General features: G+C 47.9%; 1 protein-coding gene across 2 annotated transcripts; it reads right to left on the reverse strand.

Moving 5' to 3' along the window:
• Positions 1 to 752: 752 nt before the first annotated feature.
• cmya5 (cardiomyopathy associated 5) lies at positions 753 to 11984 on the reverse strand. Of its 2 annotated transcripts, none has more exons than XM_080003354.1 (14): positions 11810 to 11984; positions 10371 to 11022; positions 7158 to 10184; positions 5751 to 5846; positions 5168 to 5386; positions 5045 to 5067; positions 4538 to 4662; positions 4316 to 4450; positions 4087 to 4233; positions 3555 to 3702; positions 2735 to 2868; positions 2478 to 2595; positions 2204 to 2380; positions 753 to 2113 (listed from the first exon to the last, which is right to left on the reverse strand). In XM_080003354.1, exons 1-14 carry the CDS (start codon positions 11920 to 11922, stop codon positions 1867 to 1869), a joined length of 5361 nt encoding a protein of 1786 aa, XP_079859480.1. In that variant the 5' UTR covers positions 11923 to 11984; the 3' UTR covers positions 753 to 1866. The 2 variants fall into 2 exon arrangements, with proteins under 2 accessions (XP_079859480.1, XP_079859479.1); XM_080003353.1 differs by having other exon boundaries at positions 753 to 2119.
• Between the last annotated feature and the right edge of the window lie 1396 nt (positions 11985 to 13380).

The following is a 13380-nucleotide window of genomic DNA, read 5'->3' on the forward strand; positions in this document are numbered from 1 at the left end:
ATTAATCATTGTATGTTCATTGTTGTTTTTATATTGCCTTGAACATTTGCAGCTTTTCAAAACTCGAGCTTGGGGTTAGGGTTAAAAACATTCAGGTCAAATTGCATATACTTCCAGTTGTCTTTGACGAGTCAGGCAGACCAATTCCCGCTTGGTTATTTACACCCCGTCATTGGTCCCAAGTGTCCCGAGTTCCAGCAGCATTTTGGGCAGCAGCCACGTCCAATGATCCAGCGCGCCACAAAAATGCAGCAATTTTATAATCATCTGCACTTCTACGCTCTCTGCTTACCAGAAATGAGGAAAGAGTGGTGCAGGAAATAATATTTATAAGGATTCCTGATGTTTTTTCGGGAATTCTCGAAATACACAGATGTGGTGCCATCTGACTGAGGGCCGTCCAGCATCGTATAGTCTGCACAGACCTGTTATTAGAGTTATTACAGGTTATTACCAGTTCTAATGTGGAAAGAAGTAATTGGATTAATGGTGTTTCAGGCTGTGGGAGAAAAGGCCTCCATGACACGCAGGGGCGTGTCCATTTTGTCCATTGAATATTTTAAGTGCATCAGAGCACAAGTTTATCCATCCATCCATCCATTCAGGCATCCATCCATCCATCCATCCATCCATGCATCTGTCCATCTATCTATTTATCTATCAGTCATTGAGATATTTAATATGTGGGCTGTGCTCTGGGAAAGTTCATTTGGAACCAAGCAATTGGTTGTGAATTAAAACAAAGAGCAGTTTATTTAGTCTGGTTGTGCGAATAGAAAAATAATACCCCTCATTCAAGTCAAACATGAAAATTGGGATGGAGGTTATCATTTACAACATAAGGAAAGAGAAAAACAGAACTTTGACAACACGACTGGTCTGTTTACAAAGGGTATTTACACGAAACAGGTCTATTCACAGTATGAAATACAGATCCGAAAGTGCCACGGCATATTTTATGGAGCGTTGAAATGAACCCGTGCACTATGAGCCTCCTCCTCTTACCCGATCGGACAACACACGCAGCATCGTGAGTGTAAAGTGTAAGAAGCGCAGCTGAAATGCGTAAACAAATGTTCGGCATGGTTTTCCCCAAAGAGACAACGTCTCGCTATTCATTACGAGCGCGACAGCCACGAGGGCTCACTCCTAACTTAGGTGGACGGGATTCGTGAGAACAAAAACAAAAACGACACAGCACCGGGCATCCAAGCGTGTTGAATACAGAAAAGAATCCGCCATCCTAGTTTGATGGAAAAAAAAAACAAAACAAAGATTCTCGAGAAAAAAAAAACCCACGACACAAAGCGAACACCTCCACGACGCCGGCGGTCAAGGTGGCGTTCGTGTCCGCTGCTTTCTGTGCAAACGTCTCGACCTGCTGCGTCTCGCCTGTACTTTTACCGATGGGCCAAACTGGACGGACGGTTCCATCAACCATCGGAATCGCTGCGTCCGAAATGGTACGACTACGTGTGTGTGCTGTCGCCCGTCAGCACTTTAGTGTGCGAGTAAATCAGGACGCGGCTTTTTCGGACGCACCATATAGACGCTCCACTTCCTTTCAGGGCGTCGCAGGTTGACGGAGACGTCAACTCTTAGGGAAGTCTCGCCCTCACAATGCATTATGGGATACGCTTGCCATCCTACTATTGCACTATTTTCCGACTAGGTTTTGGACATACTAAACACTAAATCACTGTACCCAATAGTGTGCGAGTGTGCCATTATGGACGCAGCGTTTGCTCGAGTTACATTATATCAGCGGAGGCCAAATTCAAACTACGGACTTTTGGTGCTGGAGTGGCGGTCGGTGACGCAAGCAGAGTCGGCTCCTATCCGGTGAGCCAGCTGCAGCTGTAGGTGCTAGCTGCGGCTGGCGAACTCCGGGACCTCGGGGGCCATGACGAGGGCCAGGCTGCCGGGCATCGCCAGGCCCAGCGCCGGGTGGCAGGGCCGGGCGAAGCGGTGAGCCAGGCGTCCCAGCAGCTGCCCCGTCTGCGCGTTGTAGAACGACAGGCGGCCGCGCTGGTAGTCCAGCAGGACGCCCACTCGCTGCGGTGCGTCGATCACCAGCACGTCGGTCTGAACCCCGTTATGGAGCAGTCGATACCTGCAGCTTGAGACACACAGGGAGAGCAGAATGAGGGGCGTGGGTGACGAGATCAGCATTTTTAGACAATGATAAAAGACTGCCCCATACTTGGATGACGTAGGAGTGCAGTGCAAACACCAGGACACGCTGGTTTCCCCCAATGGTATGTTTGAATCGGACGTGGGGTATGCCACGCCCACCCGGTAGGCTGCGCTCCCAGTCACAACGGCCTCCCAGTAGTACAGACCCCGAGCCGGGAGTAACTCCCCCAGGATGGACGGGCACCTCGAGCAGAAACACACATACACTCACAAACTTTAACACACACATTTCCTTTTCAATTCCCGGACGTGCAATTAATTCCTGTTTTCGTTTGACTCACTGTTTTTCCGCGGCCATCGGATGGCAGTGTGTGTCCGGGGAGTAGTGGAGGGTGGTCCGGTCCTCCGACAGCTCCAGTGAAGGGTGCGCTGAGGTCTTTAACAAGTGGAACCTCGTCCCTGAGAAATCCACAGTCACAGAAAGCAACACATAGTAAAAAAAAAAGTGGAGGAAAATAGCCCTGCGCTTACATTTGAGTTAAACACAAATATCAGTGTAGAGATGGGAAGAAGCAGGGCTTCCATGCTTTCTTCTTGCCTTTGGTGGAAACGAGAGCGGCCTCGCTCTGTTCGCTGGATCCTCCCTCGTTCACAGCTTTGATGTAGAACAGATAGTTTTCATTGGGCTGCAGGAGGACCTTCTGCTCTGGACCCCTGATACCTGAGATGGACCTGTGAGCAACAAGCGCGCCCGCACACACACACACACACACACACACACACACACACACACCCTTTAAGATGTGGCTGTGTACTAAAAGTAAGTACTAATTTCCATAAAGTAAGTCATAAGTAATCAATTGAAGAGCAAAGGCTGAAGCAATCACTTTTTCCATTGTAAATCTCTGATGGCCCGGTGTGTGTGTGTGTGTGTGTGCGCGCGCGGGCCTACATGAGGAATTCTCTGAGTATGTGTTTCATGACGACTGGATTTCATTACAGCATTCTATTTTTTCCGAGGAGACCTCTTGGGCAATATTTGGCACAAAAATATATATACAGTATATATATTTTATAAACTGCCAGCTTAAACTTTCTACAAAGTTATAGCACCCCTGTCAGAATCAAGCCTGCCGTTTTGATATATTTTACGTGTATATGGCTCGAAAACTGTGGAAGTGAAGAAAAAATTGGCTAAATAAGTGTGCGGCGCTGCCAGCATACTGAATTATAGATTCAAGGGAGGAAGTAGTAAAAGGAAAAGGGGTATGTAGTAGTATGATTGACAGTCAATGTTAACTTGCACTCTACCACACAGTGTGTGTGTGTGTGTGTGTGTGTGTGTGTGTGTGTGTGTGTGTGTGTGTGTGTGTGCGTGCGTGGGTGTGTGTGTGTGTGCGTGCGTGTGCGTGTCCTACCTGAGCCCCTCTCCTTCCAGTTCACACTGGCGGCAGTACTCCAGTGTGTAACTCTGACCTGGGGTCTGGTCAGCCACGTCCCAGCGCAGTGTGGCCGAGTCCCACAGGACGGTGCAGCGCTCTGTGTCAATCACTGGCACTGATGGAGCTGTAGCGGTATACACAACATATACTGTAAATAGAATACGAATGGAACGCATACAATAGTACACAGTACGCAAGTCATATCATGCGTGTCAAATATTGAAGAAAAGCAATGTGATTTTCAGACTCGTTTTTTATACATACACACATGTTAAATGCCTGTATTGGAATATACATCAGTTGTTATTTTCTGATGTTAAAAGTAGTCGATCTTATTTTCAGTATCTTACGTTCTTAACATTACCAATTGGTATCGACATTGAGAAAGTGGTATCAGTCTATCACAAATTATAATGCACTGTGTGATCGTTTCAAAACAGAAGCGCTATTATAAAACATATTAGGGTTAGGGTTAGGGTTAGGGTTAGGGTTACGAGTGTGCACTGACCAGTTGTGAAGGCTAGTCTCTCGCTGGGCAGAGAGCATCCGGAGTAGTTGACAGCCATCACCCACACCCGGTAGGTCCTGTCGGGCTCCAGCTCCTCCAGGACGCAGTAGCTCTCCTTCACCGTCACGCGATACTCCTCCGACACCGCTGGGGAATTAGATGTATTGACTCGGCACGGTGACATATGCAAGGAATTTTAATCCAGTGGGAGTGTCGCTGAGCGTTTTACCTCCCTGCGGGTCCTCCATGCAGTACACCTGGAAGCAGTCGATGACATCCGCAGGGTTGACGCTCCAGTACGCAGTGACGCTGGTGCTGGTGGCGGAGCCGGGCTCCTGGGGTTGTAATGTGGGTTTCAGGGGCACTGAGGAAATATAACGTTCATTGTGAGACTTTTTGATCTTTCTCAAAGTTAGCGTACATGGCAAAGAGAGGCACCCATCACGCTTACCCGGGATTCCCTTGCGTTGTGCGAGGTGTGAGTTGGAAGTGTTGCTCTTGGCATAGTCCTCAAACACCAGCAGGCCTTTGGGGCCGAGCTCCTGAGATGTGGCGCTTTTCAGAGCTTCTTTGAGCCTGATCACATAATTACAGTATTGATTTATATAGTATATGTACAGGTATAGAGTATATCACATAAAACCATAGGTCAAGAAACAAGGTGTGCGTGCGTCAAAATCCTCCAATGATTAGGTTGTTTAGCGATAATCGCATACAAGTCATGCCCCATGCACAACTTCATTTGGATTAAGAATCATTAATATCCCTTATGAGACCTTGGCAGGTTGAATCTACAGTATATGCTCCAGATTTGAATATACAATGTTATGTTGTCTTATGAGGATCAAGAGGTAATACATCATATTCAGTGTATTTAATGAATGGTGCATGTGGAGCTTTTATCAGCGCATCAGTACACTGCAAATAGCTTAAGCCCCAACCAGAGAAAGCAAATTACCTTGTTTCAATGTCTTCGGGTGACTAACGGGAGAACAAAGAGAGGAACAGGTCAACGGATATTCGAGAGCCGTCGGCGTCCGAATGGGGCGCGGCCGAGGTCCCTCAGGCTCGGACAACTCACCCGCGCGTCGGTCTCGGCCTCCCGGGCTGTGGTCTCCAGGGTGACCTTCGCCGAGTCGATAATCTCCTGGAAGGAGACGATCTGGTCGTAGAGCTGCTCCAGCTTCACCTTCTTCTCGTCCTCCATGTTGAGAGACATGCCGTTGTACTGCTCCATCACCAGCGTCATCATCTCCTCGTTCTGACCCCGCATGTCCTCCTCCGCCTCTGCGCACTCGTCCTGGTGGAGAGGAGAGGAGGAGAGGACATTCGGGAGGCGGACCAACAGTGCTATAGTTATACTGTATAATACACTACAAAATACCTACATAGTAATCTTTCAGGAACTATAAACTATTGTTGAACCATCATTATTGATCCCATAAAATACTATCAATCACCGGAACCGATTGGCTTTATTCTTCATATATATATTATATATATATATATATAATATATATATTTTTTTAACTATTCAGGTAACGGGACTGATTCCAGGGCTCTACCGAATGTTCAAGCAAGAAAAGAGAGGGACAGGGTGAGAAGGGAACCAAATGCGCAGTGCGGTGGATTCGACCCGGGTCGTCCGCCGCTATGAGCTTCACCTCCACAGAGTTGTACGTCAGCTCCAGCTCAGACACCAGGTCCTGGATGTTCTCCGACCTCCGCTGCAGCTCCGAGATCCAGTCACTCAGCCTTTCCTGCAACACGGGGGAAACCATCACACGTCCGGGAGGCAAGACACTCCCCTAACAGCGCATCACATTTCGAAACCGAGCGAGAGGACCATCATCCCGAAGACTTGCTGATGTAAAGGAGGAGGATTCCAGGTAATCAAGGAAGTAGAAAAGAATGAAGCTCAAATGCTGTCGAATATTGGCGTACAGGCATTTAAATGGTCACGTTGTGGCCACTCTATCTCGGTCGCTCGGCTTCTTTTATTAAATTAGTGTGTAGTGCGTGTGCGTGTGTGTGTGTGTGTGTGTGTGTGTGTGTGTGTGTGTGTGTGCGTGTGTGTGTGTGTGTCTGTGTGTGTGCGTGTGGGTGTGTGTGTGTGTCCAATACTTTTCCTTTTACTTGTATGTGGAAGAGTGTAGGAGACTTATTATGGTCTACCACTCTCCATCATTTTCCCCCCTCCCAAGGATATAGAGTATCCAGCTGGGGGCTGGAGTCCTTGATGTATTTTCAGCTTCCCTCCTTTGAGTGTTGAGTAAAGAAACACAACACCGCAAGGCGGCCCTCTAATAGCTTTTGGAAACAGCTTACTGTACCTTCTATTCTATTTTGTTTCAGATGACGGATACAGATCCCGCTAACAGAGGCAAACAAGTGGAAGGGATTTTTTTTCAGATTGACAATTGACCTCGTCGAAAGTATATATTCTTAATGTGTCTCATCAAACTCCTCTACAACTCCATGCAAGTGAGAAAGACATAGAACCAATCATCTGGAGGAGGTGTTTTACTCTAGGTGTCTCTCTTTCTCTCTCTGACACAAATGAACGGCTGACCCCACCCTGACCGAAAGGGACATGGAGGGGGGCAGATCAGATATCAGTCCTCACATGATTAAGTCACACAGGACCTTTCCACTGGTCAAATCAGAGCATTACATCACATCACAGAGATCCGCTGTGCATGGTGAGGACCTGAGGACATTCCATCAGGTGAGCGTGTGGTGTATTATAGAAGTTCTAGTTAAGTGTGTGTTAATGATAGTAATGTGTTGTATTAATACTGGTTTTATGTGTGGTGACAGCCTGCGGTATTGGTCATCTACTATTTATTAATCATTCAAATGTATACTTTCCTTGCCATACATACATCTTCAATATATTAATACTGATATAGTTGGCGATTATTATGATTGTTATTATGCATATTAAATATTCGATTTTTGTCATTTCATTTAATAAAAAAAAAACAAAAACCTAACCATGACAATAAAGATGTTGTTTTTTATCACTAGCGCCACGTCTTTAAATTCACTTATTTGTCGTTGTATAATACCTTGATATCCCCATAGGCCCTGTCTACAGAGGTGACCTTGTGGTCCTGGTGCGGTCCAGACACACAGTCCTCCTCCGACAGCAGACACCCGCAGGCGAGGCAGAACCAGTCCATCCCCTGGAGCTCGGCCGCCGCCCGGGCCTGGCTCTCCTCCTCAGCATCTATGATGTCGTAGTCAGCCTCGATGGGCTCCTCTCTGGGCGAGAGATCCAGCCCCGTCTTCTCCATTTCCGACTCCGCTTTAATCTCCGTTGCCGTTCTGTCGTTCTCATGATCAGCAGACTCCGGTTGTGGCTCCACCGCCGCTCTTTCCATCTCAGGTTGTGGTGCCTCCCCGGCCTCCTGTTTGGTTATTATCTCGTAGTCCAGTTCCTCGGCGGTGACCGATGTATTCTCTTCGATATCTCTCTGCGCCTCCACCTCGGGGCCTACATCCTCGGTGTGCTGCTGGGTCTTCAGGCCTACGTCCTCCTGTGTCACCTCCAGCAGATCTGTCGCAGGCTCATATTCATCCGGGTGGATCTCCAGCCCCGGCGTCTCCTCCTGTCCCCGCAGCCCAGACAAGTCCTCTTGGGGAGCGAACGCTCCTCTCCTGAGAGGGAAGAACACCTCCTCCTCTTCCTCATCATCCTCGTCCATCTTTTGCTCCTCGGCTTCAGCATCCGCCACACCCACCCAGGCTGGAAGCGAGGCTTTTGCGGGTAGCACTACCTCTTCGGGGACATATTCCGGTTCGGTCTTTGGTTCTAGCTCTGCCGGCCTGTCTTCAGTGAGATCCTCAGGACGCGGTAAAGACTCTGGGGCTTTTTCGTGAGCGACCAGGTCCTTGCGGGCGCTTTCGGACTCTAACAGCTCTACCGCCTCGTTTTCTTCCGTCTCCTCTGACAACAGAGCTATCTCTATGTCCATCTCGATAGTTTTTCCCTTGGGAACGAGCAAAACCAAGTCATCGCCCACGGTCATTCCCTCATGAACAACTGGCTGAGACTCATCTACATTCGTTTTAGCTTTGACATCTTCAAACAGCAGCTCTTTATTGTGTAATTCTTCAACACGTTCCTCTGTTTGACTCTGACTGGGTTGAAAGGCTTGATCCAGTATTTCGTCTGGAGGAGGCTTGACTTGCTCCGCCACTAGAAGTTGCATTATGTTGGATGGAATCTCATTGTCAAGCTCTGACTCTTGATGGGCATCAACAGATTCACTTGTACTTTTGGGCAACTCGACCTCTGTTTCCTCTTTACTGGCTTCTTTTCTTTGTTCTTCCTCTGGGGAAACAACTTGGACCCCGGATATCTCGGCACCCATCGCCTCCCGAGTGGCAACCTGGATTTGGGTTTCAAACTCTGTCCCTTTTTCTTCTGCCTTCACTGCTGTTTGCACTGACTCATTATCAGAGAGCATCTCAGCAGGATCAGCTGCTTTAGCCGCAGCCGCCTCTAAATCTTTCATTTCATCAGGTGTTTCCTTTTCGACACTTTCGATGCTGCCAACTATAACCTGGTTTTTGGTTTCCGTTTCCGTAACTTTGGTTGTTGCCTCTGCTTTGGCTTCAGTTACTTTGTTTACTTTGTCTGCTTTCTGAACAACATCCACCAGCTCGGGGACGAAAGCTGCCTCTTCACACACCTCCTTCACGTCTCCTGTTTCTCCTTGGGGTTCATCTTCATCATGAACCACTTCAGCAGGAACCTGTTCTTCAGCTTTAATATCACTTTGAATGTCCGGCTTAATGACCAGTTCCGGCACCACAGCACTCTTCGATGCGTCATCCTTAATCTCTTCAACTACATCAGTTGTTTTGTCCTTCACTTTTGGCTTCTGAGACGGTAGCTGTGTTTCAGTGACGGACTCATTCGCCGATTGTTCATCCCTCATGTCTGCACTTATTCGTTCCAGTTCCAACTCTTCCCCATCGGGGAGAGCAACTGCATTATTACCGCTGCTCCCATCAGGCTCCGTCTGGACTCTCTTTACGTCCACACTCAATTCCGGGGATTCCGTCTTTTCCTCCTCGGCTTTTGACACGTGCACGGGCTCTTCTAAGCGTTTTCTAATTGGAGCAGCCTGATCCTCAAACACCGCAGAGGCTTCTCTTTCTATGACCGCCTTTGCCGTTGCCACGACCTGCTCTTCTTCCTTCTCATAATCAGTCGAACTTTGGCATCCGTCGATGTTTGCCTCATCTTCCTCATGTGCTTCCTCTTTCTTCGTCTTCCCCTCCTCTACGTCTTCCTTCACTCTTGTCAGACATCCAGACATATCAAATGTTCTCTGCAACCACATCATCCTCCCTTCTTTCTTATCCTCATCCGAATCGGCGTGCACTTCCACCGCAGGAGTTTCGTCTTTCAGTGTGAACTTCTCCAGGTACCCGTCGGCCTCCTCCGACTCCGACAGACGTCTCCTAAAGGGTCGCTCGGAGGCCACGCTCCCGGCCTCTGAGCACTCCTCGTCGCTTTTCCTCCTCTCCCCCATGGCGTCCTCGTACAGGTCAGAGTACATGAAGGACATGGCGGTGGGCTCCTCCAACAGGATCTGGTCAATGATCTTGGGGGGACCCGGGGAGAGAAAGATGGGGGTGAGGACGGTCTCCTCGCTGGTAAACAACGCCGAGCCATTGTCCTTGACCGATCTCTGGCTCTCTCTTCTCACCCTCATCTTCTCCCCCGACTTCAACTCTGCCTCGTCCCTCCGGTGCAGCGCGTCATCCAAGGCCTCGTGAACCACATTTCCATAGAATACGTCATCCAGATGCTCCCCGGAAATCTCCACGTCCGTGACAAAAACGAAGGAGTCATCTGACGTGCAGGGGCTGCCTGTGGTGGTCTCCGTTCCAGGTTTTTGCATTTCTGCTTGGGGCTTGGCCACGGGCGGGTTCATCTCGTCCTGTATCGCAGGAGCTTGCGCCCCAAGACCCACCACATCCACAAGGGTGTATTTCTCTAAGTAGTCAATGTCACAGGCGCTCTCTTTCAGAGTGTCTACGTACTTGTTCTCTGTGCTGGATACAGCCTGTGCAGAATCCTGTTTAGTGGCCGGGAATAAGAAAACAATGAGGTAGCAGGTTATATTACATGTACACAGCCAAACGCTTATGTCTTATGAGTATATGATGAAATTGCTCCAAATTCCTCTAAACCTATGTGAAACATGGGCTTTTGTATTTAGTATATAATAAGAGCAATCAACCCCCCCAAAAAAAAAGAATACCTCTTTTGGCTCCAAAATTTCCAGGTCTGCCGCACTTGATATGTCATCGCCCTGTGACTGTGACCTGCCATGGTGGTTTCTGGACTTAATCCTGGGAGTCTGGTCGAGGTAGGACAAGTTGTCCTGAAGCTCTGTGCTTTCCTCCTCGTCCACGGTGGGTAGTTTGGATGGAACTCTGATGTTGAGAATCTCATAGCCCTCAGAAATCAAACTAAAAAGCTGCTGGTCTTTGTCTTTGATTTCCTCCAAGTCTGGCCCCGCATCTGTTTTTTCTGATTTCACATTCGGGATGGAGACCTCGGCCATTTCGGGCCTCTCTACTCCCAGGGCCGAGGCGGATCTGGAACTGCCAGGTCTTCTCAGTCTGTCACTCAGTCTGCTGCTCCTTCCTCCAGACCTCGTCCTCCTGCGGATGACCTTCTCCTCATCGAAGACAATTGTGATCTTGCCCTGAGCTCCGGAGCCCTCCATGCTGTAGGCCTCGGAGATGGAGCTGGTCTCAGAAGCCCAGGGTGTGGAGCAGCGGCTGGATGCAGTCTCCCAAACGATGCCGCTGTCCTCGCTCTGGACGGTTACCATGGAGAAGGATGGATCCACCATCAGACACTGCAGTTTGGGCTTCACAGACGGGTCCTGGACCACCTCTCGAAGGCTGGTGCAGGGAGGTAAAAAGTAGAGTTAAGAGTAGAAACCAGGCTGTTTTGATCATTCACGTCGTGACTCGAGGCCCTGACCAACCGTCTCACTGAGAGAGGGAATTTCCTTTGGCAAAGATTGAGGAAATGCGAGCAGAGCACAAACTAATAAATCAAACAAAATTATATCTCAACAGGATATGGAAACATGCAGGCTGCAGATATCATGTTGTCCGAACTGATTTCCCAACCTGATAGTGCCAGTACATCGTTTTCAATAGTTTTTACTTGATATTAGAAATTAAATTATAAATAATGCACAATTTAGGCCACAGTGGGGCTAGAATAGAGAGACATCGCCGAACATCATGCTTTACTATACTATCAACTGATTGATTTCACAGAACACATTGGATGGAAAACTGCCATTTGAGTCAATAATCAACTGATAGTTTGCTCAGTTTGTATTTGGCCGTGAGTAAATAGCGGGGTTAGGGTTAGGTAACACAATTTGCATGTATTAAGTGAGATTAATGGACCAGTGCTTGGTGTAAAAAGTGGAGTTAAGAACCTTGCATAAAGAAAGCAAAATCCAATATATTCCTCAATTTTGCATTCCCATATTCTAAGTTGTGGACAGTAGGCTGCTGACAAACACAAACAGGCCAACCCTATCACATGATCCAGTGGCTCCAATAACACCATTAGAAAATACATGTAAATCTCAAGTACGTCTCAAAAAGAGACAAAATCACTGAGGTTGTTTCGCTGGCCAGTTCCACAGCAGCCAAATAGTGTAAACACCTGTTTTGAAGCTCTTCCACTTCGTCTTCGTCATCTTGGCCATCGGCCTCCGGAGACTCGCACTGGAAATCCTGTACCTCTGTCATCTCCGACTCGAGACTTTCACACTCCATCTTAGTAAAATCCTCCTGTGGCTGTCTTTGGGGGGGTTTTCTTTGCCCTTTTGCGGGGTTAATCTCAGCGTCCTTCTCGTGTTTTCAGGCGGTCTGGATGGGCGGCGAAGGTCTGCCCGTGTGTGCCGTTCCAAGTTGGGGGCTGTTTGTCTGACTCAGCCTGAGACAGAAATAGACTGAATGGGGAGTGAAAGAGTGGAATAGATAGAATCCTAACCCTAGTGGAACAAGTTAATGGCGGCTCCACGGGCTGTGACGGAGGAGGCCCAGCTGCTCTCTGAACGCCACCGCAGAGAGGTAACATCTCTGATTGTCTGCAAGAGGAATGTATGTATTTTGCTAAATTACAGGCTTGTAGCTGAAGCACCAGAGGCTGGGTGCAATTGGACATTGTAACTTTAAGATCAGAATCCCCCCTGCCGAGTTAAATATAGGTCATGTCTTGAAACAGTACCCCCTGCCCCTGGTGGCAGCACTAAACACGGACAGATTGTGACGTGGGCACACGCTTAAACACACACTTTATCGCTCTTAAAGCATGTCGGACACCAAAAACATAAGCCGTGCTGTCACTATGCAGAAGCCGTCAAACTAAGTGTAATGGGGTGTCGAACAAAATGGCCAACAGCACCCCGGCTGCCTGGTGATCTTCCATTTGGTTCCTGTCTTCTTCGGACCAAAATAATCACAAAACTTTGGTTGTTTTAATCGAGATGACATGTGAGAGACCTTAGAAAAAAGGGGGATCTTGTCCAACCCTTTTTTTTTTTAATACCCTGATAAGTCCTTATTTGTCCTGCGGAAAAATAGCAGATTGAAAAAATAGACAGATGTATATACATACTATAACAAGTGTCTTCCAGAAAGCATCACTGTGGTAATGTCTTCTTGCATCCATATACAATGTAATGAATTTGTATATGGGATTAATAAAGTGTCTGAAGTATACTTTAAAGGTCCTTACTTAAAGGTCAAGGTTTAAATATGGATTAATGGAAGAGTCCATGTGACCTCTGTATTGTCTATGTTGAGTGGTTGATAGATATTGTTCCTATGGTTGCATTAACAAACAGATGACAGCCATTGGCCAAAAAAAAAAAAGTTTTTCAGCAGGTAACCATCATATATATTAAAAATATAGCTGCAAGCAGCAATACAGAGTCCAGTTTATGTTCATGTTAGGTACGAATAACGGGTCTCGGAGGTTCCTGAATCTGTGATTATGTGCAGGGACGTTTGGAGCGGACCGAGGGACTCCCTCCGACCACGTCAGACTAGCAGTCCCTGAAAATCGCGGATTCTTTCTTTAATCGCTCTCCTTTTGCGGGGTTGGGAGTTGGGCAACTTTGAGTTCAAGTTGGTGTTTGAGGAAGACCCCGCCGCGTCAACTCCGGGGTCTTCTGCTGTGCGCTGCTGGTGTTTGTGTCACATGGTTGTTTCTCTGCTCTGTACGATTGG

The sequence above is a fragment of the Zeus faber genome (assembly GCF_960531495.2).
Source record: "Zeus faber genome assembly, chromosome: 7".
Lineage (NCBI taxonomy): Eukaryota > Metazoa > Chordata > Actinopteri > Zeiformes > Zeidae > Zeus > Zeus faber.

Coding starts and splice junctions, on each gene's coding strand:
- cmya5 (XM_080003353.1), bottom strand. CDS start 11,922: ATGGAGTGTGAAAGTCTCGAGTCGGAGATGACAGAGGTACAGGATTTC. Junction 11,023..11,809: donor GTGGAAGAGCTTCAAAACAG/GTGTTTACACTA, acceptor TCCCTGCACCAG/CCTTCGAGAGGTGGTCCAGG. Junction 5,068..5,167: donor AGGCCGAGACCGACGCGCGG/GTGAGTTGTCCG, acceptor TTCTCCCGTTAG/TCACCCGAAGACATTGAAAC.